Source organism: Artibeus jamaicensis, unplaced genomic scaffold (assembly GCF_021234435.1).
Source record: "Artibeus jamaicensis isolate MK-2021 breed Jamaican fruit bat unplaced genomic scaffold, CSHL_Jam_final contig_3176, whole genome shotgun sequence".
NCBI lineage: Eukaryota > Metazoa > Chordata > Mammalia > Chiroptera > Phyllostomidae > Artibeus > Artibeus jamaicensis.
The window spans coordinates 3,593,001-3,620,500 of record NW_026521740.1 but is presented as its reverse complement, the minus strand read 5'-3'; the positions used below and the strand labels follow the sequence as shown (position 1 = coordinate 3,620,500).

The window sequence follows — 27,500 nt, the reverse complement described above, 5'->3', positions numbered from 1 at the left end:
AGGGGCGCGACAGAGGGGAAAGTGTCTTTTTTTCCACCCCCTTCCCCACTCTCTCCTTCTCCCACCCTAGATGTTGGGCAGAATCTCCTCATTTGGTTTAGATGTTAAAGACAGACTGCTTCTCCCGTCATCCTGCACCTGTTTTAAACGAGCTAGGAAGGAAAACTGTTGGAAGGACAAAGTAAAGTTCCAGAGCTGTCCCTCCATACTGGTCTGGAGGCTGACATAAAGACAAACCACCACCCAAACCGTGGTGACTGTAGACACTGGGAGAAGGAAAGAGATTTGAGAGACTATAAGCTTGCAGATCTTACAGCTTTAGCTTAGTCACAGAGAAAAATCTAGCATGACTCCAGACGTTCTGGCTTTGGAGAGGTTAGAAGTGATACTCGGTGAAGAGACTGATCTGTTGCTAATGTGGACTCACAAATCGCACAGCCTGGATGTAAAATCCAGTGCAGCTGGTGTGAGCATGGGCAGATTTGTGTAACTCCTAAGCCTCAGTTTCCCCCCAAGTAAAATGAGCTTAATATCTCCTACTCAGATGGTGTTGAGGGCATTGAGTAAAGTGATTAAAACAATGGTCATCACTCTGTGAGCATTCAGTAAATGTCAGCTGTTATTACATAGTTGGTGTCAGTGGCTAAACTCTAATTCGGAAGAGGAGCCCGGAGTCCGGACTGAGCTGTGTGGAGTGCCTGCTTTAGAACAGGGCTCTTCAGGGGGAGCTGCAAGACACCAAGGCAAGAGGTAGGTAGGTGGACTTGTCTGGAATTTTAAAGTTTAGGATTAAAGGTAAATATTTGGGAGGACTGTGATCTCAAGGAGTAGTTGACATTGGGTTATGAACAAAGTCCCCCAGGGACTGTGAGAAAAGGTAGAGGGCCAGGTGCCAGGCTCACAAATCATTCAAATTTCCAGTGACCTTTTGCAATGTGCTCCTCTGTGCTGTATGAGTGAGTATCCCACATAGGGTCTTCACTGCAGAGGTATAATCTAATCGTTCACTGTGGTCCACCTCCGTGAAATAAGGTTTAGTTGTCCGTGATCTACCATACCAGGTGGGCTCCTTTCCATTTGGAATTACAGACTTGAGGAACTAAAATAAAAAATCTTAGTTGAGAGGCTTTTCAAAAATAAACCTTGTACATCTTCAGCCCAGAGGAGTCTTTCACTGAAAACCAAGGCAGAATTTCCAGTGTTTGGGGCTGCCCAGTTCCTTCCCACTCAAACCATTAGAAATAAAAAAGTCAGTCTGAAGAATTTACTTAGCGAAATCAAGGGTAGCTAGAAGTGAATGAGCTGAAACTGGAGGGAAATCCCTTTGTTCAGTTCAGTTTCAGTGAATGCTTGGCAGGCAGCTAAACCAGTTCATTAACAGAAAAGAAGACATGTCCTTAAATGCTGCTCTCAGAAGCGAGTGCCTGGAAGAGCATATTGTGACTACCAGAAAATGCATTCTAGAAATCTTATGCTCTAGATTCATGAAACTTTAGTTTTTGTCATCAGTGAAGGGACATACCATTTACCCCCAAATATTTTCCCATTTATCTGTAACAATTAACTGGAATTAATCTGTCTGCCATGCGCCAGGCCCCGTTCCGAGAAAAGTGGGATTTTTCTTGCTACTCTGGAGCTCAGCAACATCTGTATTTAGTTAGGAATGTCGGGTATCATAGGGCCATTTGGGGCCATGTACTTTTTTATGTAATTGACATATTAAAACCTTTCCCTGTGGTTTTGAAATCGAAGTTCAGACCTGAAATGCAGTCTGCAAGTAGCATCCTGTCAAACTTAGATGTGTTATTTCTCTGCACTGTCTCTTCTTCTTTGCTGTATTAAATTGTCCTGTACTGCACAGGATTATCCCCCAGGGCCATGCGTGCTTTCAGGTTCTCTGTTGCATTGTTAACTATTTAAGCATTAGACTGGTGCAGAGATGGCAGGTGGGAAAGGCCAGGGACTTGATCTCCTCCCGGCCAGGGTTCTCCTCTTTCACTAGTGCTGCTTACATTGAACAGCTTAAGAATAAGCTCCTGTGTGAGCCCTCGGAGGCCAAGGAGTATTGTTGAATTCAGAAAGGAATCTCTTTCTTTCAGTGATAATTTGAATATCCTGACAATGGAGCTAAGCTACTCCACGGCCTGGTTTGCGTACTGCATGTCATGTGCATGCTTTCTAGTGGGGCAGAAGAGAGCCTCCGCGTCTGAATTCCTCAGTTGGTATTGTCTGTTGGTGAGATGGGTAGGGGCAAAGGAAGAATCATCCAGAAGAATTTCATTCCCTTGCTTTAATGTTTTTAAAGCCTTTAAAAAGAAATTAATCCAGGCCTTTGGAGACCATGATAAATGTTGAGTATTTTGAGAAGAGAGATGGACCATGAAGATGATTTGTGAAGTGTTTATACATGCAAAGTGAGGAATACATTTAAAACAAATTCTCTGGATGATTCAGACAAAGAACCCACTCCAGTTTTTCCCTTGAATTTGTGGCAGGTTATTTTAAAGATTTAGTTGTCTAAAATGGCTTTAATTTTTTTATTTTTAAAGTGATGTTCTTACCCAAAATAAACAGATATAGTCTTTTTTGATCAAATTAAGAAAAGAGGCAACCAAGTGAAAAAATTACTTAGGTGAGCTATAATTGACTTTATTTCTTAATATATTTATCTTTGTACTGGCTAAGAAAACCTTGAAAAGCTTCTCACCTAAGAGGATCAACTGGTTGGAATAGTCTTATTTGGAAGAAGCCAAGCTTTATAATTAATTGGTGACCAGAGATACCAGTTTCCGAATGCTCACCAGGGATCTGTAGTGCAAAGCCGGCTGCAGACTTGGCCGTGAAGCCTTGGTACAAACATAAATCTCAGGGCCCTAGGGATGCCATGTGAGCCTCTGCCAAAGATTTCCCTGGCACTCTAATGCATGGCTAGGTTTGGTAAACCACTGGACTGTCTATTCACCTTGGAGCCTTCAGCCTTTCCACCCTGCACACTTGCTAAGTCTGTACATTTATACAAAGCTGTTGTTGAATATGAATGCCTACTAGTTTTACTGACGTTTTCAATTCATAATTTGTTTCAGGTTTGTTATTGCCTGGATTTGCATACCTGTTTTATGGTATTCTAATACTGTTGATTTTTTTAAAATACCGTTTCCTCTGACTGCTATTTTGAATATTTTATGTAAGCAATTGCATGGGGTTTTTTTTTCTACTTGCAGAAATCGGGAAAATTTCAGGGTTTTTAAAATCTAGTTGCAAGTAGGACAAAGGATATAATAGAAATACTTAAAGGTTGTCTTGGGCAAGATTATATGAAATACTGAAAATCTTCTAAGTTACAGCATTATGAACTTTATGACACCTCTTAAATATAGCAGATGATCCACACGTTTTAAGACTTCTGCTGTTTGGTATTTCTGATACTTAAAAATTAAGGGTGGTAGGTCTATTGAGGTGTTACAACACAGGGTTTCGAAGTTTAAAACTGATCTTCCTTCCGCTTAGTAAAATGAACGGAAGCACAATAGAAAATCTCTCTGCACAATATCAGTTGAGTGTAGGCTCTTGAAGTGAAGCCCCAGTTGCGGCATGAGAGGGGGATGTTTTGCTGGCTTCATTCACTGAAGACGTGCAAGATCTCTCCTTACAGGTTTGAATCCTCAACCTGCAAGGATCCGCAGACGCCTGCGAGGACCCCGTGACCATCTGAACACTGACGTTTCCTGTCACCCAGTAGGTATGCAAGTGGTGGTCGCTGTTTGAAATTATTTCTGGCACAATAACTGCTTGGACACACAGTAAAATAAGTCAAAGATGTGCAGGAGGTTCAAAGTACTTCAAAAAGGTTCTAGTAGAGAATAAAAGTACATTTCCCTCTCACACTGCAAATAGCTTACAATAGAATTTTTAATCTTTTCTTCTTTAAAAAAGCGTTCCTACACTCTGCATTTTTCAGGGACTCAGGGGATACTATTAGCAACTTTCCATATCCTCTGCTCTTCCCCCTCCGCAGCCCCATAGTATCTGCCGATCTATGGAATTTTCTGCTCACAGCCCTGTCGGTTCAGAAGCTTTAATGCTGCTTTGACTGCACTCCTAACTGTGTACGTAAGAGAACATGGAAAGGTTACCCTCCCCTTTGTGGAAGATGTTGACTGATAAGCCTGAAGATGATGCTGGTCGCATACCAGTGGCACTAGGGAATCCAGCTACTGAGGCTCTGTTTGGAAACGCTATAGCGAAAGCTATTGCTGAAGTCCGCTGTCCCTTCAGACATCTTAGTCGGGGGTGGCCACGTGCAAGTGGAAAGAGGGAAGCTTAGCTCGGAACACCTGGGTTTGGCCTCTGGTCACTGTTGTGGTCATCAGTAATGATAATGGAAGTGAACACTTTGGGGCACTCGCTGTGTACCAGATGCTTCGCTTGGTGCAGTTCATTATTCTCAGTATCGTATTCATCAGTGCCTGTGAGTAGAGAACTTAAGTCTCTGAACCTCAGTTTCCTCATCTGTTAGAGGGAAATGAAAATGCTTTGCTGCCTCTCTCAAAGGGCTGGCAGATGGAAATTAGTAGACAAAATAGCATGAAAGGACTTCTATGAGTTCAAAGGAAATATATTATTGTTTTACTAAATATTATTTTGAATCCCTTTAAAATATAATGTTCTTGCTAAATTATATTTTGACTTATTGGCTAAGAGATTGACATCCATCCCAATCTGCTAGTGTATCTACTAGAACCGAGAAAGGCACTAGCAGTTCTGATTAGGTGAAGAGGGGTGATCTCACCATTCATTGTATCTTCCATTTACCACGTGAGTGACATTAGAAGCAAGATCCTGAACTGCGTCTGCCCAGTAGTTGGTGGTGAGTCCCTGGGCTGAAGACAGGTAGGGGGTGGCTAACACACTAGGCAGTAGGCACAGGAGCAGAGTGGGACAAGCCGAGGCAGGAGGGCCAGTACAGTCGCTAGGTGAGCAGGAAAGGAAGCTCAGCTTGAGACATCGCTATAGGCTACTGGGAAGGAACAGCAAGCATGCGGCAGCGGGAAATTGGGGCTTATTGTCAGCAAAGGTGCCCGGCCTCTGGGGTGACTGGAGCACAGACCAGCACATTGAAGCTGCCTGCGGATGGGCTGTGGTATGGACCACACATGTGGATTGCAAGGACAGCTACTTAGAGAGTGCGCATTCCTCCCCATTGAACTGGGTATAATTGCAATGGTTTGTTAAACAAACAAAGGACCCAAAGCTGTGAATGGGGGAGAGAAAAGACTTAAGGTGAAAAGGAGAGGCGGCCCTGCTTGCTAATGTTCCACTCCTTTTAAGCTTTCTCCCCCATTTCCTTGACATTCCTTTCTCCCTTTCAGAGAAGCCAGTGCAGGGGCTTGAAAAAGTTGCCTTGTCTCTCTCGTGTCATTTCCTTTTGAGATGGAAACCTGATGAAATGTTTATCATCTTCAAAAGAAAAAAAAATGAAACCCTGGGGTCATCCTAAATGATACATATTTATATTTATATCTTGAGTATAACTGTTCATATATTTCAAATTAAGTATTCCTGGATGAACGATTTGCTTTGCATCATTTAAACTTACGAGGTGACGTGGGAAGGCAGAGAGAAAGTCTGCACTGAAGTGTCCTATAGTACGGTGTCGAATAAACAGGCACATGGTCTCTGAGCTGGGCTTCTGCAGGAGGGGACTGAGGCTGGGACCTGGGTAGCAATTCCACTTTTCTTTCTTAACTGTACACAGTTTCTAGTAAAGTGAGTTCTGGATGCTCATCCATTGCAAAAGCTTGAAAAACAATAGTGCTAAGTTGTCATTTAAAACTGCCAATTACATTCGTGTCCATTCGGGTAATCAGATTTGGTCTCAGGCTCATCTTGTGTCAAAAAGACCATTTAGTGTTTCAGAACAGTACTTTTAAGTCGGCTGTGCCCTGGGGTAATGAAGCTATCCATGGGGGATGGATAAGTGATTACTTGGAACTGCTTTCTTGTGTAAAGCAATCTGTTGATGAAATATCCTCACTTTCACTGCCTCCCAGTTCCATATAGGATAACCCCAGGTCCTCTCCTGGTGTGTGGGACCCTTTGTGCTCAGGGCACTGCCCCCTCTCCAGGCCCCTGTACTCACACCTGCATCCCAACCAGATGGAACCCTGTCCCTGCTGCCCTCTGCTGCTTCCTGCCTCTGAGCTTTTTTATGTTCTTCTGTCTGCAGAAAATACACTGCCTCCCTTTGGTCCACCTGGTACACTCCTAGATTCAGCCTAGGGACTCATTATCAAAATTTAGAAAGTACAGATATTCAAAAAGAAAAAAAAAACACAGAAAAGTTATTTCTAATTCCACACCCCCCCAGAGATACTTTGTTGACAGCATTGTTATCTGTACTTTAAGCCTTTTTCTGTTTATTTAGAGATATTGTTGTTTGAGAATTACACAGTGTACCCAAGTCTTGAGCATCTTTTCCAGATCTCATATAATTTTTAAGTTTCTGTCAAGAGATGTTTGACTCATGAGTCTGGCTTCCTGTCACCAGTGTGACTGGTCTCCTTTTCTTGTTTCTTTTCTCAGTTGAGCCTTTACCCTCACACACTTCCTGGGAAGGACCCAGGCTTTTCTTTTGCCTGGAATGGTAACCGTATTAGGACAATAGGCCCTGCCGCTAATTAGGTAGTTTTGGTTCCTCCGTGCCCTACTCTTAAAGTCCCAGGAAAAGAGATCAGGGCTGTCAGCTATAGAAGCCTACCCTAAAAAGAGCCTAAAGGATTTGTTGGGAGGGAGGAGGGGGATCTATTTTCAGCTGTCACAAAGGAATAGTCCCCATCACTGACTTTAATGACTAGAAAATCTTCTCTTAATACCAAAGGCTCTTGTCTGGATTTCAGGACGGCTCTCTGCCCCTCACCCCCACTGTGCTACCTAGAGTTCATTAATAGTCTCCTTACAGCAAGGTCCGCTCCATTTCCGCAGCAGAACCAATCCTGGACCTCACACATGCCTCTCTGGGTGCACGTACCTATTTTGCTTGTTTGGAGACATTTGATATTTCTTCCTAAATGTTTATATTGAAGAATACAGTATATGTGACGGGGAGAGGAGGCCTGCGGGAGATTTACGAATCTGTGAAGATGTTTTCTTCCCTCCTTTCTGCCGGATGGGTATTCATGGGGACCAACCCGTCCTGTAGCACTTTGGCCCTGTCTGGAGACTGCCCGGTGGTGCAGCGCCCCTGCTCCCACTGAATGCAGGCGAGGGCAGGGACCTGGGTGCTTACAGACATCTATAAGAGAAAGCACCCTCGTGGGGACAGATCCTGGCCCAGTCATCCTTTCCCTTTGGGGGTGTAGCCTCTCTTAGTCTTCTGTGACTGTGAGGCTCACATTCCTGGGCCTCTGTCTTTTCCATTGCTTCTTCATGCCTCCCCCCCTCCCCCACCAGTCCCAACTGAGATAGCGCTGTGGGCCTTCTCTACCTGCTTCTACTTCTTCTCCCCCCACCTTCCTTGTCTCTCCTCCATGTAGACTGGAGTGGCTAGCCTCAACTATTAAAATGCTTAGGTATCACCTTCAATTCACTGAACATACTGCAGCAGAGAAAGGCTCCCGGCTGTAAAGAGCCTGCCTTCTTTTAATAGAGTGGGCAACCGAGCAGGGATTTTGAGCGTTAGGGTCTCATTTTGTACAATCACCAGTCAGAAATTATTTTGTAACATCTTACTACTTTTTTTAGTGCAAACTTAATTTTCATTTTGCTTATTTTTTTACATCACCATTGACTTGTCATTACACTGTCTTACCCAAGAGGAACTGGGGGAATTTAGAGACAGGAGGCTTCTTCTGCCCTTGGTGCCCCTGAGAATGGCATGTCCCCGCAAGCCTGCTTCTGCCCTGTTCCTGAGGGCAGAATAGAAATCCTAAGGGAAGCTCCTACTAGCTGCAGCCTGCCGCCTGCCATGAAAAAAACAAGTTCGTCCTCCCCCCCAGGACAAGTCACTTTACCACACCACTCTGGGTTGATGGTGTGAGCTTCTCAACAGGCTTGGAGGCCACCCATGTAGAGCTCAGTAATTTATAAAGACACTTATAGAAGCAAGGTTCATAATGGTACCTACTTCCCTAAAGCCAAACAGCCTAAGTATCGTTTGCTCTGATTGGCTTAAAGAGGGGCCTCAGCTCTCTTTCTCGCAGTCAGCCCCCTTGCTGAACGCCCATTAGGCACCGGTGAACTCGGCATGTCCAAAACAACTTGGAACTCCAGTACTTCGCTCCATTTGCCTTTGGGTGCTCATCCTTCCTTTCCCCGTCTGCCACCCTGTCACCTCTTTTCTCTACCCTAGCCTGAGTTCTAATCTAACTACTCTGTTAACTGTCATTTCAGTCTGCCCTCTGTTCCATTTAAGGCAACTGTTAATCTCTTCTGAAAAAGGGCAGAAGCCGAAATGGTCTCACTACCCCTCTCCAGTGCACCTTACACATCCCCGCCATAATTATCGATCAGAAGTACAATTGGACAAGTCTGTTGGACAAGTCTGCTGCTTGTAATGGGTTCCTGCTGCCTGGCTCCCTGGTCCTCAGACTGGGGTTGTCCTTGCCCCTTGTGATTTGGCTCCTCTCAGTCTTCTGTGGTTCTCTGAGGCTTGTATCTCTGACCTTCCACCTTTCCCATTGCTTCTCATTCCCTTGACACGGTGCTTTGTTGGCATTCTCTGCCCGGTCCTATATCTTTTCTCCCCACCTGCCTCACTCCACCTCCACATAAACTTCAAATTAGTGGCTAACCTTGATTAAATAGGTTAGTCATCCACTAAATTATTACAACAGAAAAGCCCACCTTCTCCCAGTGGGATGGAGATACTCGTCACTGACCCTTCATGATTAGTTGTTGCCTCTCTCTCCAGCCTGCATGCCCACAGTGTCCCCGTATTTAAATCCTATTTCAGTCCTACTGAACTACAGATTGTCAAGTGCCCTGTGTTCATTTACTCCCTTGGGCTGAAATAAACTACTTCTCCCTTAGACGCCAGGTGAACTTGCGGGCTCAGCTTTAACTTGGGCTTCTCCTTGAAACGTCTGTGTCTCAAGCAAGAGGTGGTCACCTCTTACACAACTAACTGTATTCCTTACCCATCCTAAGAGTTACTCATTATTTTTACCCTTTTTCACGCACACATCTTTACAGAGCAATTAATTGAACCCTATCTGTAAATTGCTAAGGAAGAGTATCTTTGAAGGCATACATTCTGTCCACGACTCCAGGGTTAGGAATGGCCTTTGTTGGTTTTGCCTAACTTTCCATTTTTGCCTATCTGGTTTAAAAATTGAATTTTATTGCAGCGTGTTTGTTTGGGAGGTGGTGGGGGTATTGAGAAATGAAACACAAAGTGTCAGATGTAGTAAGTGTATGACAAAAAGGAAAAAAAAAAGCAGGGAAAGGGGGTGTGAGGAGTGCCAGGGGTGGGAGTGGGGTTGGTCTGGGATTCAAGAGGCTAATGAGGACTGGCGTTCTGCCAGCCAAGTACAATGAAGGGGGAAGGCCAGAGACTAGAAAGTACAAGGGCTGTGATTTTAATGATGGACCAAGAAATCTGTCTCTCTCTAGGATGTTAATGATAGTTGTTTTTGAAGTTTTGTTCTCTATAGTCTTTTTTATTTTCTCCTTTATCCTAATTGCTTTTTTGTATTTGTTCTGTGTCAGTTTTTCTTCTGATTTCTGATGATCCCTGGTTGCCTGCTGATTTGTATGAGTGGAGCCGTGAACAAGCCGGTTTAAGCTCTGTGTGCTTAGACAGGGCCTGTCAACAAGGGCTGTGTCGCAGGGTCATGCAGGTAGACCCTGGAGACTGCCACTGGTCCTGGGTGTCAGCTCTTTTCTCTTGGGCTAATCAGCTTCCCCAGAAAAGACCCTTCAGTCTCCTGCCTTAGAAGGCACAGTTTTGGCAGACAAATGGGGAAAGCATGTGAACCTCCCCTGGACCCATCCTGTGTCAGCATCGTGTCCCACCTTGGGCCTCCCCTGGGAGGGGGTCTGAGGGCCGGCTGCTTCACCACCAGACTTTCGGCCCCTCTGCTCTCATGCCAACCCCTGCCCCCACCTCCAGAGGTACCCAGTGCCCAAATTTCTGAGACTTTTGATGGACTCTCTAGGGTAAATCCAGTTGCTGCATAGCTATCATTTCCTGCTTAGAATCCAGCTTTCTTGGCACTGCTAAATCAAAATACTGCTCCATTACCTGCTCTCCAGCACCCAGAATTTTGTTGCAGGTACCTCCTTTCCTGCTACCTTAGGCTGTGTTTTTGAAAAATCTCACTGATACTGTTTTAAGAGTTTCGGGAGAGGCTGGAGCTATGTACTTTCATTCAATTTACCATCTTTAACTGCAGATATTACTCACACTGTTGGTAAATAGAAAGCACTCTGTGCTTTTTCAGTTTTCTAAGTTTAGTGCCTGCATTTGGTGTTCCAAAGCAGTAGTGTAATCAGTGAGACAGCATCCTTATTAATTTTCTGAGTATTAAATAAACAATTCCCTTTGGCTTTCTTGCTTATTTCAAGCCTTATTTTCTGAGAAAATAAGAGTGTAGTTACTGGGTTAGTTAACAAGACGAGATCTTTCACGGTCACAGTTGAAAGAGTTAGTAGGCAGCAAACCTGCCTGTTCAGCAGGCTGTGGGGGAACACAGGTCTCACAGGGTGGGGCAGGCTCCCCAGAGCGAAATAGAGGGGCAGACTCAGTCAGTGTTTCCCACCAACGGGCACAAATGACAGCAAGTTGTTGCAACCGCATGAGTGGGAAATGTCTCCCAAGCTGTTGAATGAATATTCCAGGAGGGACGCAGAAGAACCTTTTGTGGGGGCACCAAACACATTCTTGCCTTTCCACTTCAGCCGTGGTTTCCAGTGATCCCCTCCTGTCTTCACCACAGCTGCTGGGGTCTCACCTGGGCTGTTAGCATTACTTCCTTAGGGGTCTCCCAGTTTCACCCCCTTGCCACATGGGAAAGGAACTCACTGCTCTGCCTGGGAGTGGCTGGGAAAAGTAGGAGTTAGCCGAGGAGACAGGAGGAACAGAACGTGCCAGGACAGGGCAGAGTGTGAACACTGAAGTGTGAGAGAAGGGGGCCCGTGAAGGAAATAGCAGGTGGATTCATCTGCGTCCTTGGTTGCCTTTGGGCCACTGTGGGAGAAAGGTCTGCAGCCAGCTGGGCACCTTCTGCCACATGATGTGTCAGCTCAGGTGTTAGTGGATGGTAATGATTACGTTTGGTTCTCTGTTGAAAGATGCTGACAGATGAACCCCTGTGGTTTTGAGGGGAGCCTGCCCTCTAATCAAAAGGTAGGCCTGTGTTACCTGATGGGACCTGTTAAATTATTTCTACCCGTATTTGAAATGGCATGGTACACATGGTTTACTGTGTGAATTTCAGAAGAACCTTATTATAGAAACTTTTTTTTAAAATGATAAAATGCAGTGATTGAGGCACAAAATATGTGGCCCAGGGATTAGGAAATAGTATCAATGACTTTGGGAAGAGTCAGCCTGAATTGATAGTGTCAAGAGGAATGGTCTCTTTTTTTCGTTTAAGTCAGAGTTTCTTATTTTTGTGAGTGTAAGGAGAAACAGAAGCTTATTGGAGGCCCTTTTAAAATTGGCCTTAACACAGTTATATAAAAACAAGGCCAGGTTTGGGGAGTATGACCGAAAGAAACGTATGGAGTAGAACTGTTGTATCTGTGAGGATTGCTGATGAGTGAAGTCAAGTAAAAAAAAGAAAAGAGAAAAATTAAGAGCATCCAAGTTGAAAGACTGAAAATGGCAATTCAATGCCCTCTCAGAAAATGGGTCTTATATTGTGTTACTGGGGACAATGGAAATAGAAGCCAGAAGTCATAGTTTATTTTGAGATTACTGTAGAACACTTGTCCCCCTCAGATGGTTGGGTTACGCAGCACTGGGGACGCCCTGGAACTACAGTTGTGCTCTGCCCTCTCCCTCCACCCATCGTATACCCTTAGCCCTCAGGGAACGCAGTCCTTCCTGGCTGTTGCCATATATATATGTTCTTATTCCAATCTGATCCTCTCTCATCCCTAAAATAATCAGCATGAACAGAAGGAAGCAGATGGCACCGCCTTCTTTGGCATACTGGCAGATCTGGATCACTCACTCAGTATTTTTAGAATCAAGGGGATTGAAAATTATGTCCTGAGATGTTTTGGGGGAAGACTGACTACCTTCCTCGGGTGACAGGTGTTGAAATATTACCGTATTTAAGACCTGAATGCAATCCGTGTGTCAGGTCACAGAATAGACTGATTATCGTCAGGACCATCAAGTTGTCAGTTCTCTGTCGGGATTGTTGGTGGTTTGCCAGATAATAGAAAGTTAATCACAAGTCTGTTTTAAGGATGTGGCCACAGAGCGCATCAGGTTTCAACCAAAGATTGGAATCAGCAACAGCCAGCCAGTACCGGTCAAGTACGTGGGGATGGGAGATGTTGTATTATCCTCACGGTTTATTTTTAAATAGTGGCTGAGCTTTGATCTTGGCCACAGTGAATTTATAGTCTGGTGGGAAATATTATTTCAATAGAAGTTTGTGATTCTATCATGAAAGCCATGCAAATATTTATATTTGAACATCCATATTAATGAAATTCAGAGTTATGGTGAAGGGAATTAACTATTTGTGAATTTGAATTCTTCATTAAAAAAGACTTCCTAAAGAATTTAAAGAATGTTTACTATCTTAAAATTAATTCAGTTCAACATCTGAAGACCGACTGTGGACTTAGCGATGGGGTAGCTGTATTTAACACAAAGATCTCAAACTCAGAAAGATAATGTCTTGGTTAAAGACATTTATGAAATAAGTTAAATAAGTATTAAAATGTTTAACCGACTTAACTTTTTGTTGCTTTTTGGGGATAAAGAGTTGGAGGAAATATGCCTCACATTTAAATGAAACATGGCCGTGTCTGAACCTCCCATCTTTGAAGGCCCACGAGAAACGTAGGTAATGATGTCTGTGGTTGTCAGACTCCTGAATCTAGGGAAGTGGCTGGAGACAGTCTCTGGGAAAACTTTATTAATGCTAAAGAGAAGGCACTTTTTTAAAAAATCAAATCTCATTTTTCTTTTATATTCTTGATGTATTGCTAAGCAATCTGTCAAAGTTGATATCTTTTGAGAAACAGAAGAATTAAGGCTAGTTTTTCCTTGCACCCCCAAGTGCCCTTCCTGCACGCGTGAGCATGTGTGTTGCCCAGACTGCCAGCTGGGCAATCAGTGATGAATTTTACGTAGGGAAGGGACATGCCTTTTTTCATTGTATTCATAGCTGAGCAGTTAGAACCATGTGTCAGCTGATGGTTTCTACTTTTCATGCCAGTGTTTCATAAATCTCATGTACTAGTACAGTGTATTTCTAGATTACAGCATGCTTGCAGATCCATCTTGTTTCACTTGGTTGTCCCCATTCATATAGCTAACCGTGGGTAAGCTGGAGTTCGAACTGGGGAGTCTTTCCACTGTACTCTAGAACAAGTGACTGGATCTACGTAGATTCCTCCCTGGCTTCAGAGAAACCCCTGAGGGTGACTCAGCACAGTGTCTCTAGAGGCAAGCGTAGCCTTACTTCTCCTCCTCTGACAGTGAGACGAGGAACCTGCCTGTGCTGTCTGTCAGCCATTAGCCACACACGGCAACCTACGTTAACCCAGAGTTTCTCAGTGTCACATTTTGAGTTCCGTCGTCTTCATATGTATGACATTTTCATCATCACAGAGAGTCACTCTCAGTGATTAGTGCCACTTTGAGTTCAGCTATGAAGGCAACGAGGAAAAGATGAGTGTTGCGCTTCGTGTTGTGTGTACAGTTTAATCTTGTCTGACCGACTTGGGAAGAACACAGAGCAGTTCTGAGTGAATGAGATGAGTGTATTTAGAGGCGATGACCAGCTCCATGCCTTTTATAGCTGGGCTGGAGGAGTAGGTCATGTCATGAGACCTGGCAGCAGAAACTTGGCCACACGGGAGATTCCTGGAAGGAATTATTCTGTGGCCAGGGTTGTTGGGGACGCGTCCCAGCAGAGCCTCGGGCAGGAACTGGGTTACTCTGAGGGAACGAGGCGGCGGGGCGAGGCATTTGGACAGAGCGGGCCAGCGGTTCAGTTCCAGTGATCGCACCTCGTCTCGGTGGAACAAGGTATGCGAGAGCTGCCCTCAGAAGGAAGGTTTGGTGCCAAGTGATGGCTGAGAAGGCGCGTCTCTGGCTTCGGACCAGCGCCGGAGCTGCGGGCCAGAGTGTGCACGTCAGCCCTGACGGTTCCGAGCAGGTGGGGCAGGACGCGGAAGGGTGTGTGCCTGGTGCTGGCTCCTGCGGACTCTGACCGCACACTGAACGTCTGAGTGAGCCGGTGAAGAGCACGGAGGTTTGCTGCAGGTGTTGCCCACTAGAAAAGGAACCTGTGTTTGCCTGTATACTTGTGCTGCGGGCTGGCATAGTTAAAGATGCTTGACCTATTATAATAAAACTCCGTCTAGCTAGACTCCAGCTTTCTGATCTGAAAGTAGCTATACCAATTGGAAAGTAGCTTTCCGATCTGGAAGTTAAGTAAAGATGAGCTTTTCATACTGAGCAATGCTGAAGATTTGGCAGTAAGTGAATGCAGGGAACAGACTCCTTGAAGACCTGCTATGATTGGTCAGTTGGCCATGAGTGTGCTGCTTACTTGACAAAGCGCAGAAAGGCCTGGCCTCTTTACAAAACGACTCCACATTGTTTAATGTAAGTGTATCGTACTCTAACTGGCACTCAGAAAGTTAGCATCAACCCACCTGAGAATCACTCGCTCTGGAATGGCACAGGACTCTTGGTAGCCAGCGTTGTACTGTGTTGCTCTTGACACTGCGTCGGGCTCTTAAAGCTCCTCAAATGCTGGTCTGTTAGTAGAAAAAGAAGAGCCTTGTTTTTGGAGACTTTGCTTGGGTTGGAGGGTGGTATTAATTTGGGTCTGAGGCGGTTGAGGAGTCGGCAGGCCCACCCACCTCCCAGAAGTGGCCTGCCCACAAGTGTCTTGGCCCTCCAGGGTGGGACTGGGGAGTGAGGAAATGCCCCCATAAGCAAAAGGGGAAGAGATTCGTAAAAACGGTTTACTGCAGGATGGTGCCTACACATTTTAAGTGCAGCCTAAGCCGTCCCTTACACCATCAGTTTTGTTCCCCTGGGAATACTCTGCTTCCCTCCAGAGGCACAACAGCGAATTAAACCAGCTTTATTCACACCATTTTGTTTACATCACTGAGTTGAGGAGTTCTTCACGGTAACCTTATAAGCAAATGAGTTTAGATGTATACAAATTATTTCATCTCACCCCCTAGTAGTTTAAACAGGTGTGATAGGCAACATGTGTTATGCCGACAGTGAGTCAAGAAGAATAGCCTGTGGTTTGAATAAGCAGGGCTGATTTTTGTTTCTGTACCAGGAAAACACTTGAACACCAATTTTTCTAATTGGTCAGCTGAGCCTCACACTGACCTGAGATCGTGGTTTGAAGTAGATTATACTGAGTCTGTGGAGGTAGCCATCTCTATCACAAAGGAAAGTGTGTTTCACCCACCGTGGAAACACTGGGTGCTTGACTCCTCGCCACTCAGGGAAAGCAGACAGGTGGATCTCTGTGCAGAAGGACCTCTTAAAGCACACGGGGAGGATGGAGGACTGTGCTGCATTAGAGCCACTGAAAGGAACACGTTGGTTCTGGGTAGCTGTTCTGAACTGGTGGGGGAGGAAAAGCATTGTTTTCAAATAGCTAATGCAAGAAAACGGTTTCTCTTCTCTCCACAGACAGTCTGGTGTTCCAGGACTAGCCCTGGCTCTAGTGATGCAGATTACCTTTCTACTCCTGGAATCTCATCTGTGCCTCAGACTTTCTCCTCCCAGCTTGAGACTGCACATACACTAGGATGTGGGACGGCAGGAAGCAGAGCTAGTGGTCCCCGAGAGGCCCAGGTCTGGGTAGAACCAGGCCCAGGACGCTGCCTTTCCCCTGAGCTGGAGTTCAGCTGTGGGGGTTCGGCGCATGTGCTCTGCACCATCCTTCTATCTGTGCTTAAATGGCACAGCGTTTGGTCAGCGCCTCTGAAAAGGAAGGTGCGAGAAGCAAAGCCCATGGCCACCTACCCCTGCCAATTATGTGGCAAGATGTTCCTCACCCTGGAGAAGTTCACTATCCACAATTATTCTCACTCCAGGGAGCGACCTTACAAGTGCTTGCAGCCAGAATGTGGCAAAGCTTTCATTTCCAGATATAAATTAATGAGGTGAGAGGCTTTAGAAAGGTATGTAAAAACATATGCCTCTAAATGGCTTTGCTCGTCCTCAGACAAAACATTACAAGGAAAAGGGACACAGAATGGGGTGCATTTTAGCCTTTAAAGCTGTATCTCCAGTGGTGACTGTAGTTTTATGTGAGTTTTGCTGTGCTATATCTGTTCATTTCCTTCAACAGATATGTGCTCCTACAGTATGCCAGGTCTAAGAACAGAAAGAGGGAAAGGCCCGTGGCAGGGGAGATTGTCGTGCCGGCACAGACTCCTTGAAGTTAAAATTCAGTCTGAGTGCTTTGATGGAGCTGCGTAGGGGGAGAATGTAGTCCCCCTGCTTGGTGAGATCTGGGAAGGCTTCTCAGAAAGGTTTCCCAGGAAGGTAGAGTCTTAAGTTGTGGCATGAAGAATGACTAGGAAGTGGACAGCAAGGAGGTTTGGGAAAGTTCTAAGCCTTGGCCTTGAATGCACATGCAGAGAGGGTGCTGTTGGAGGAGGGGCAGGGTGAGGCTGCAATGTAGGAAAGAAGCAAGCAGCTCCCATCAAGCCCTCTCCGCTGTTGTAGAGGATTTGTTTTATTCTGGTGAGTTTAAGTAGTGAAGAGCATGATTTGATTAGGATGTTAGAATGATGGCTGTGGTGGTCATTTGGGAAGCAGAGAAGAGGCAAGTAGGCCGATTGGAAATCTGTCGTCACAGTCCTGGTATGAAATATATGGAGAGATTGTCCAGGTCCTGACAGTGAGGATGGACAGGAGGGAACACCTCCAAGTGTAAAGCTTTGGAGCGGTATCTCAACTTGGGTCTAAGAGCCACCGCTCAAGTGGAAATCTGGGGGTACACAGATGCTGACTATGCACACTTAGGTTTTCAAAGGCATCCATGCTACAGCAAAGGATAAAAACTTCTGTTTTAGCAACTGTTTTTCAAAACAATATAGTATGTTTAAGTCTAAATCATTTCTTGGGTGCCATTAGGGACTTCCATAGGGGAAGTGGATTTGTGAGATGTAACTTCTGCCTCCAAAGGACTCCTGTATGGTAGAAGAGACAGAATATACACAAGATTGGTTCAAGTTGCCCAGTATCCAATTAACAGTGGATACTGTGCGTGTGCTTTATACGTTGTCTCCTCAGAACGACACACGCAGGCCTCCCACAGGTGTGCACTTTTGACACCTGGGTAAGAGACTTGTATCATTTGTCTTTAATCTTCACAAGGTGAACTTTAAAGCTTTAACTTTCAAATTATGTTTCAGTACATAGGTGATTGGCACAATTCAGCGAGAAGATTGGCATCTGAGTGATATGAACACGGGCCACCTTGTTATTAAATGTTGGATTGCATTTGGAGCGAGGCACTCGGAACAGTTAAAAAAGATATAAATTATATTCCTGGACCTTAAGAATACTGCTGTTACAAGTAATGTACTATAATAAGCTGATTTTCAAAGTGAGATTATAAATGCACGGGTTTTTAAAAATTCAAATGTGTTGTCTACATGGGCCACTCTAGTTGCCATACATGTAAGTATTGAGTGCCTACTGTGTGCACCGATTTTGTCGCAAAGGCTTCCTCTTTTGCAACGGGCTTCTCCTGTAACACAGCAGTGACCCTCCCTCGATCACAGACAGTAGTGCTTGCTCGGTTAGGCCATGGCAAGGGTATTGTAACTGTGGGTAAAGACCAGAAAGCGGAGAGGAGAGGAACGTTTGGAAAAGACAGTGGAGCTAACAGAGGATCGGAATGACAGGAGTTAGGTGGCATTGCTGTGGTGAACCGCACTGAAGATGTCTTAAGCAATGTTTAGGAGGTGGTCGTTCTGAACGAGGGAAACAACTTGTTCGGTTAAGAGTGTGGAGTGAGGTAAAAAAAGGGAAGCAGTGTCCTTTGTGCAAGAACCGCCTGACCTGCCACAGCCACCCCCACGTCTTGCCTCTCCGGCCTGACGCAGTGATCGAAGACGGGGCTGGGAAAGTGGTGAGGTGGCAGGATGCTGTCGGGTTTGCTTTCTCTCTTCTTTTAGGGCAGCATTCCATCCCATTTCCCTCGGTTGCAACATACACTCCATTTTATAAGCAGAGGTTGAGGGAGAAAATAACTGACTTGCTTAACTAGAGAAGAGAACACGCGTCCCCATCTGCCAGTTAGATGGAGACGGCGAAGACCAGAGATTGGGCGGATGGAAGCCCCTGGTTAGAATCCCCGGTTCCAAATCCAGTGCGATTCTAATTTGGAAGAAGTCTGAGATTGTGGGCGTGGTCCAGGCAACACCCCCAATGGTGGTATTTGATTCCGACTACAGAGCAGACACAGTTTGGTTCCATGCGCTGGGAGGTGAGAGGAGAGCTGAAGGACGGAAACAAGTTGTTGAAGTAGCTTTGGGTCTGAGATGATTATGTCCTAGGTTGGGACTGTCGCATGTGTAAGGAAGGGATGAATTGAAAGGGGATGACAGGATGCCAGGCAGAGAAAAAGCCAAAAAAAAAAAAATTCAGAGGATGGGAGCTGGCGACTGTGAAAAGTGGTATCACTGCTCAGGGCTAGTCTAGTCATCGTTCCTTTCTCATAGGTGGTGCAGCCCTAGGCAGGAACGGCCGGAGTTACTGGGGCACTGATCTGCCCCTGGGTGGTAAAGGAACTCTAATCAGACAAAAAGTCCTCTACAAAGGAAAAAGCTTCGAGAGGCAAGAATAGAAGACCCAGTTAGAGCTTCAGGGTCCTAGTCCCTAGTATTGGACCAAATAGAAAGTGGTTGAAATGCCAAGTTTGTAAACTGGTCCCCTGTCACCTGTTCTGACAATTCCTGTATCTACGGATACATTAAATAAGAACTCGGTTATTTGTTAAGAAGTAAGAGACTCGACCCTTCCACAACTGCAAGCATGTTTGAGTACCCCTGGGATTAATAGACAACAGCATCACTGCAGTCTCCAGCACCTCTCGCACTGACTCCTGTTCCTGAGCATTGTTTACGCCTGTCTTTCTCATCTGCATCCCTTTGCTGGCTGAGCTCTGGTGTCCTGGAGGGAAGGGGGAACTTACTTTTCTGTCCATCCCCTGCACAGAGCAGGCTACTGTTTTTTAAGGGAGAAAGGAAGAAGATACGAGGTTTTTGCTCTTTTATATTCAGGAAAATGACAATTAGACCCAGATTAGCTTTTTCAAACTGGCTTCCAGTCTTCTTCCTTGTAGGGACCACCACTGTTTTCTAAACAGCTGTGGTTGTAGGCCCCTTACTAATTGTACATCTAGAAAAGGATCACAAATAGACAGTATAGGGTAGAAGTTTGGGTACACTTGTGGCTTAAGCATACTGTATTTTAAAGAAAGTATCTTTTTGCATAGAAAAAGTTGTTAGAGATTCTTTTGTACAAAGTCAGTAAGTTCAATTACCTTGAAATTGTCAGTAGGACAAGCTTTAACTCCTAAAGATAAAACACCTAAAAGAGTTAACTGTCAAAAGGGACATGAAGCAACCTATGCTGTATTTGCAAGCCACAAGTTGTTTAAGGGTGCTGTTATGTAAGAAATACTAACATACAGGACTTGATGTTTTATATGACACAGTTACTAAAATGGCCCTTTTTTAAAGTTGTAAAAACAAACTCAGGATTCCTTTGTATCATGGAGTTTTTAAAAACCAAGAGTTCAGATTTTAGGAATTCCGTGGAACTATGATAGAAATGGAATTGTGCTGGTTCTCCATGACTAATTTGTGCTTTACACATACAACTATAAAATAGCTATTTTGAAATTCCAGATTGACTAGCATGACTACGGCTTGTCCCTAAAGCTCAGTTAAAGAAACACATAACTTCTGCTAGCAGCAGGAGCATGGACCTAGAAAAAGTCCTTTTGAATTCTGCCAATGAAATTACCAGGGACCTTCAGGAAGTGGGCTGAAGGGCCCTACCAGGGATTTGGAGGAAATGGAGATCAGGGCTGCCGGCTCCTGGGGGGATAGCTGATAGGAAGGTATAAATGGAGGAAGCCAAGAGGTAAGTGCGAGGATCTCATGGGAGGCACAGGTTCCGAGTACAGGGGGTATGGTTAGCATTTGGGGGTCCAAGTAGACGCTGTCTCTGAGGCTAAGGGTGACTTCTTATTGTTTTGCCTATGGCCTGAACTTTTTGTCTCAGCCGATAAAAACCAAGCAGGAATTGTATTAGAAACAATGACCTCGAACTGGAGGGTAATGGGGTACCATATGCAAGGCAGATTGAGTCACTTTTAGAAATTCAGGAATTTTCAGAGTACACCCATTGAACCCCTTCCTGAAAAATTTTTATGGTCACATCTTTGTAAATACTTGCATACCATTAGCCATCTCTTTGTGCACATTAGGAAAATCTGTACTCCAACTATATTCCTCACAGGTGTGAAAAGTGAATTATGTTTTTAGTAGCACCTGTTTAGTTTTTTTTACCATGAAGTTTTATGTAAATATAGAATCTGGAAAATATAGAAAAGTGTATTAAAACTGAAGATGATTTCTTACACCACAACCTAGAGAAAACTATTCCATCTTACTATTGTTTCTCTACCTTTCATGGGCTCTTAAAAAAGTGAGTCAGTTGTGAAATTTTCCCTTCTGCTCCTAGACACATGGCTACCCATTCGCCCCAGAAGTCTCACCAGTGTGCTCACTGTGAGAAGACATTCAACCGGAAAGACCACCTGAAGAACCACCTCCAAACCCACGACCCTAACAAAATGGCCTTTGGGTGTGAGGAGTGTGGGAAGAAGTACCACACCATGCTGGGCTACAAGAGGCACCTGGCCCTGCACGCGGCCAGCAGTGGCGACCTCACCTGCGGGGTCTGTGCCTTGGAGCTGGGGAGCACAGAGGTGCTGCTGGATCACCTCAAAGCCCACGCCGAAGAGAAGCCCGCGACTGGAACCAAGGAAAAGAAGCACCAGTGCGACCACTGTGAGAGATGCTTCTACACCCGGAAAGATGTACGGCGCCACCTGGTGGTCCACACAGGCTGCAAGGACTTCCTGTGCCAGTTTTGTGCCCAGAGATTTGGGCGCAAAGACCACCTCACACGCCATACCAAGAAGACACACTCACAGGAGCTGATGAAAGAGAGTCTGCAGTCTGCAGACTTTCTGAACACCTTTCACTCCATCTCTCCCCAGTTTCAACTGAAGGCTGCCCCACTGTCTCCTTACCCGATAGGAGCTCCTACACAGAATGGGCTTGCCGGCGGCTTGCCCCCTGAGATGCATGGCCATGCGCACAGCCCCCCAGAGCAGGCCTGCCCTCCTATGCAGCCTCTGCCAGAGGGCCTTGTTCCCCTGCACCCCATAGCACCTCCCAGCTCTCCCCCTGCACCCCTCCAGAATCACAAGTACACAGGTTCTACCTCATACTCCCCACTTGCAAACCTGTCCCTCAAAGCAGATACTAAAGGATTTTGCAATATTAATTTGCTTGAGGACTTGCCTCTGCAAGAGCCTCAGTCTCCTCACAAGCTCAACCCAGGTTTCGATCTGGCTAAGGGCAGTGCTGGTAAAGTGAACCTGCCCAAGGAGCTGCCTGCAGAAGCCGTGAACCTAGCAATACCTGCCTCCCTGGACATTTCCCCCCTTTTGGGCTTCTGGCAGCTGCCCCCCCCTGCTACCCAAAATGCCTTTGGGAACGGCCCCCTCGCCCTGGGGCCTGGGGATGCTCTGCCCCACAGGCTAGGCTGTCTGGGGCAGCAGCAGCAAGACCCCTCCCTTGCCATGAGCACTATGAGCCTGGGCCAGCTCCCCCTGCCACCCATTCCCCATGTTTTCCCAGCAGGCACCAGCTCTGCCATCCTGCCTCATTTCCATCATGCATTCAGATAAATGATTTTTAAAGCACACTTTTCTCATTCTGGAAGATGGTTTAAGCAGCATTGTAAACGTCAGTTATACTACAAGGGAATATTTGGAAAGCAGGACTGGGAGTATGGCTTATTTAGTAATGACTAGCTTGAGATAAAGTTCTCGAACTGCATGTATCGTGCCAATCTGTCCTGAGTGTTCATGCTTTGTACCAAATGTAGTAAGCAAGTATTCTATAATGGAACTGCAACTATTGTCTTAGCCGATGTTTGAACGAGGGCTGTTGTCCCTAAGTGTCTGTCAAACCACATTCAGTCGGAAGCCATGATCATCACAATGTCGACTGAGTAACTCTGTGGCTCTGCCTAGTAAGGGGACTCTGGGAAGGTTTGGATTTCTCCAAAACGGGAGCATTTGCTGAATACAAAAATAACCTTTATATTGCTTATTGTAACTAGGCTGTGTATTTCTTTTCAGGGATTTTTCTACCTTCAGGGTTGGATGTAGTTTAGTTACTATTGCCATAGCCAACCTGTAGTTTTATGGAAACAGTTTCTTGTGGAATAATAGATGTCTTCATTTTAAACAAGCATTTTAAACAAGCATTTTAAACAAGCATTTTAAATGTAGTTTGAATATTTTCCACAAGACGCTACAATATGAGTTATCACTTCATTTATCTTAAAGACTAAACTGGTTGTGTCAGTTACATCTGATGGAAAAAATCACTGTGTAACCAGGCTCAGTGGTAAAATAACCCACGCGTCAGTCAAAAAAGCATTTTGCTGACTTTAATATTGATTATATTTTTAACCGGAAGTTAAGAAATATTACTGGAATTTAAATATATATATATATTAAACAAGAATTTTCTTTGCTCTGGCTTAAAATACTACTCTGCTTAAGTATATTTTTAATCATCAGTAAATAAATGCATTTTAAAATTTATCATTTAAGTCAATATTAGTTTTATTCAAAAATAATAGCATTTTGCAATGTTAATCTCTCTCTTGAACTTTGTATCTAATGAGTTTTAAAAATATAAAACCTAACCTTCTTGTTAAGGCTTCTTTGTCTTTTGTGTTTAGAGGCTTTCTATATGAAAATGTATCGTACATATAATAAACTCTGCAAATCCTGACTGTGGCTTGTTTAGTTTGTCATACAGCTCCACCGCCGAACCACCCAAACCGGGACACTCGCTGGCTCCCTCATGCCCCCTCCTGGCCATTACTTCCCCCACAGCAACTACTCGTCCAATCTCTACCCAGCATCTACTAGAGACAAACTTTTTTTCAGTAACGTTATGACTTAAGGTAGAAGCTTATGTGCTTCTGTTAAATTCACAGCACCAAGAGCTTATTTCTTAACATTACTGTATAAAATTCTGAGTCTTTCTAGATTATGAATTCATTTGTGATGTCTAGGGCAAAATACTAGCTACCGAGGTTTAGTCTGCCCTGGCCCAGTTTACAGTGGTGTTCACCATTCGTGTCTAGCATGAATTAGAAATTAACTGCTCCCTCCTGGGGTGTCTTCACAAAGTGTCCCCCATCCACTCCCCAATCTCTGGAACCTGTCTATTTTTGCTGTTTTACTTCTAAATAGGGTGGGGGTGGGTAGAGAAAAGGAAGCCTTGAGTTCATTTGCCCAAATGTGAGAAACCTTGGTTCACAGCCCTTACCAGCGGTGCCGATTACAGGAAAAGGCGACCTGGCGTGGGGCTGGCGCTGTGCAGCCAACTCGGAGGTTCTTAAACTACAGTGTAACCTGGAGGGAGGCAATAAGACAAAGGGACATGGGTTACCCCATCAGAATGACTCCACCGTTCTGGGATGTCCAAGTCGACACCCTTCACCCCTTACCTCCGAGAGGGAAGACAGCCTCCCACAGCGACGGGAGAAGAAGTGACTTACCTCGGCTAAATCCTCCCAAGGCCCTTCTGTAGAGGCTTCCCCAAATACTTTCCCATGGCCTCGTAGTCTTCAGTCAGTTCCAGGACTTACACCTGACTTTCCTCAGCACAAAACGAAGTATTTGATCCCCAAATACAGATCTGAAGGGTTGCAGGTGTTGTGCTTGCCCAGCACTACAAGCGGGAGTAGTTCGGGTTCTACTTAAATTTAGGCAGGAAAAGTGGCTTTTAATTCCTAATTGAAATTCCCCGTGTTTAAGAGAAATAAAATTAGTAGCCCCAGCTGGGCGGCTCAGTTGGGTGGAACATCATCTCGTACACCAAGAGGTTGCAGGTTGGATCCCAGTCATGGCAACTATGGGAGACCACGGATCAATTTCTCTTTCCCCTCCCCGACTCCTCCTACATCAGTGGACATTTCCTTGGGCGAGAATTAAAATCAATTACAAATCAAAAAATTAAAATTACTGGATTAGAAAGCATGAGTTTAGTCTAAACGACTCTACAAAAAGAGTTTATTAGCCCTTTAAGGTAACAACAAACAAATAGTTGAGCTACGGCCTACCCACAGAGCTCTATAAACCAATGAGAAGACGGAGACTTGTCCCCTGGTTTGGCCGAGATAAATGGCTTCAGGCCTTGTAGAGCATCTTTCCCTCCCGGTGGGGAGATCGTTGTCCCAGGTTCCCTCCATTGCAGTGTTGCCCTGCAGTGTGCACTTGTGTGTGTGAGACAATTCTACATGGTATGTAGACGGGCACTTAAAATACGAGTTGTTACTAATCACAGTTTAATGCTTGTTAGAAGCAAATAGCAAAGCTGGGTCAAAGAAGACCTTCCTAGTCAGTAAATAATGCTAGCACTCCAAAAACTTTCACTAAAAATTTCCTACTATCAAAGCAACATCCTTTGAAAAGCCCATTAAATGTCCAGCTTAAAAAATGCTTCAAGCGAATCTTTAAATCAAGCACTGTACAGGGTAATGTGGTGTTTAATGAGTTTGTTTTGACTATTTTGAAGGGAGCAAATAAGAAAATTTGAAAAGCTACAGTTTTGTACTTCTTCTACACGATGTTTTGAGAGGAATCATAGGTATTGAAACAGACATGCAGGGCGCCTTCCTTTGGTGGCATTTCTGGGCACTGCTATACAGGCGAGTTTTAGGAAGCCGTTCTGAAAGCAAAAAGAGAAGATACATACTAGAACTCCATTGTCTCCACACTGAGAATGCCAGACAATATAAGCTTCCTTACATTTTTAAGGGTTTTTAACAAATGATTCACAATACGAAAAAGGTCTTCCGACTTCAATCCTATTCCGGGTCTATCTCAGGAACTGTCTTTGGCGGGCAACATGTTTGGAAAAACATGGGACCAGGCCGTGGCCTTGCAGGTCAAAATGAAGAACTATTCCTTTTCCCTGTTAGGTTAAGCATCAGACCGAATATCATTTTCGAACTATAGGTCTAACAAAAGAGTAAGTTTCAGGAGCATGCACTTTATCAACCTAACTCAGGGCTTGCCCATATTTCTCTTTGTGTTGCCTGCCACGGAGTCATTCCCTTAAAGGCTCATTAACTGTATCTTGCAGATTAGATGATCAGGGACACCTGGATTAGAGTTTAAATCTTTTTTTCTTACCTGGCCCCTAGGAGTTAATCTTTTTTAGAAGATTTAGTAAATCCTTGTTTGAGTTTTGCTCCAGAAGCAGGGTCCACTGCTAATCCTTTACAGACATAAACAGATTTGTTATTATGTAAAAGCAAACATTAGCAAGAAAGAAAAAAAAAAAAAAGGAAGGATTGTGAAATGCTCACATTGGATCAATGTCTCTGCTCCATTTTGTTTTGTTCTGTAGCTATAGACAAATACTCAGTTTCTATCCTGGGCCAAATAATAAAGAAAGCCAGGGACTGTCTCAGGATTCTCTCTCCCAGCCCCTAGGCCTTCACTTAGCACCAGATGCCTCCCCACACACACCCTCACCACAAGTTGTGACACAGCAATGGACTCGCTTCACTAACAGGGTTCTTTTCCCTGGTGTCCAGAAGCTCTCTTAGGTATGGAGAGGCCAGAGTTTATGGATACAGGCACACCACAGTCTGTTTTAGACCACATGGTATGGGACGGGATTCTGAGAGAAATCATTTTTTTATAAGGAATAAGCCCCCTCTGTCCTAGAAGCCTCCTGTGTGTGTGTGTTTTTTTTTTTTTATGAAGAGGGAGTAACCAAATAACCCAAGGAAACTGGGGATCAAAGTATCACAGGACATAGGAATAGAAAGAGCTTTAGTGTTCCTTTTATCCAAAGATCTACAAGTTTTATTTCTTTCGAAGTATCAGCAACTGGCCCCCAGATACTCATTACATTGGCTAAACAGGGAAGCCGGGTAAGGTGGGGACGCTGGTGCAGAGAAGCACTCAACACGCCCCCCTGGCTTCTGATGCTGAGCCCACCCAACAAAGTTATAAATGCAACTCACTAAGTACATGAAGCAGCCGAGCTGAGATCCCAACGTTTTCCTACTGATCTTAGTCTCTCCACGTCAAGGAGGTGGAGAAGCTGATGCTCAGAGGCACCTTCCCAGCAAATCAATCACTCTTATGTCAAAACCCTTGAGAAAACAGCCACCAGCAGGGATTTGCTGACGAGGCTAGAAACTCACTTCCAATCTGAACTATAGATCTCCTTACTATCTGCATTTTTGACCCAGTTTTTCCCAAGCAGACAAAGATTGGGTTGGCTCTACCATTTCCCATTCAATTACTTGTGCAGGTTGCTTTACCTGTCTGTGCTTCTCTCATTTATCAACTACGTTTATGAATAGTCATTTACTCCCTTGTGAGGATTAAATGAGGAATAATGTGTGAAGTGCTTAGAAGAGTGTACAATTAAGTATGGACTATTGTCTATGAAGAAGGGAGTTATTTTGTATAGCAAAAAAGTAGGCACAATTTGCCCTGGCTGGTGTGGCTCAGTGGATTGAGTGCCGGCCTGAGAAACAAAGGGTTGCAGGTTCAATTCCCAGTCAGGGCATATTCCTGGGTTGTAGGCCAGGTCCCCAGTGGGGGACCCGTGAGAGGCAACCACACATTGATGTTTCTCTCACTCTTTTTCTCCCTCCCTTCCCCTCTCTCTTTAAAAATAAATAAATAAAATCTATTCTTTAAAAAAGTAGACACGATCTACCTGTTCCACATCAGGAAAACAGCTAAATAAATTATATATATTCTTGTCATATAAAACTATGTTTTTAAGGAAACCCTTTGCCATAGGGAAATGTTTGAGATTTGTTAGTAAAAAAAGATCAGGATATATACATGGACTATGATCCTAACTTTGATTTAAAAAAAAACAAAACAGCCCTGGCTGGTATGGCTCAATGGATTGAGCACGGGATTGTGAAGCAAAGGGTCATCAGTTTGATTCCC

At 44.7% G+C, this 27,500-nt stretch overlaps 2 protein-coding genes across 17 annotated transcripts in view; one reads left to right on the top strand and one right to left on the bottom strand.

Annotated features, from left to right (window-relative positions):
- The window catches only part of PLAGL1 (PLAG1 like zinc finger 1), a 55,088-nt gene extending 31,869 nt beyond the window's left edge, over positions 1-23,219 (top strand). For 2 of the 16 annotated variants that reach the window (XM_053663435.1, XM_053663439.1), the window contains 4 exons: positions 631-750; positions 3,653-3,739; positions 15,857-16,332; positions 20,939-23,219. In XM_053663435.1, the coding sequence (XP_053519410.1) occupies positions 16,181-16,332; positions 20,939-22,175 (1,389 nt within the window). In that variant the 5' untranslated portion in view covers positions 631-750; positions 3,653-3,739; positions 15,857-16,180 and the 3' untranslated portion in view covers positions 22,176-23,219. Of the gene's footprint in view, positions 1-630; positions 755-3,629; positions 3,740-15,856; positions 16,333-20,938 lie in introns of those variants that run through there. The other 14 variants (XM_053663440.1, XM_037144928.2, XM_053663438.1 and 11 more) reach the window with 14 other exon arrangements.
- A 1,977-nt stretch (positions 23,220-25,196) lies between these two features.
- ZC2HC1B (zinc finger C2HC-type containing 1B) overlaps positions 25,197-27,500 on the bottom strand; it is a 34,190-nt gene continuing 31,886 nt past the window's right edge. Inside the window, exons 7-8 of the mRNA XM_037144969.2 lie at positions 25,710-25,794; positions 25,197-25,242 (exon numbers count right to left, since the gene is read on the bottom strand). Of these exons, the coding sequence (XP_037000864.1) occupies positions 25,724-25,794 (71 nt within the window). The 3' untranslated portion in view covers positions 25,197-25,242; positions 25,710-25,723. The remainder of the gene's footprint in view (positions 25,243-25,709; positions 25,795-27,500) is intronic.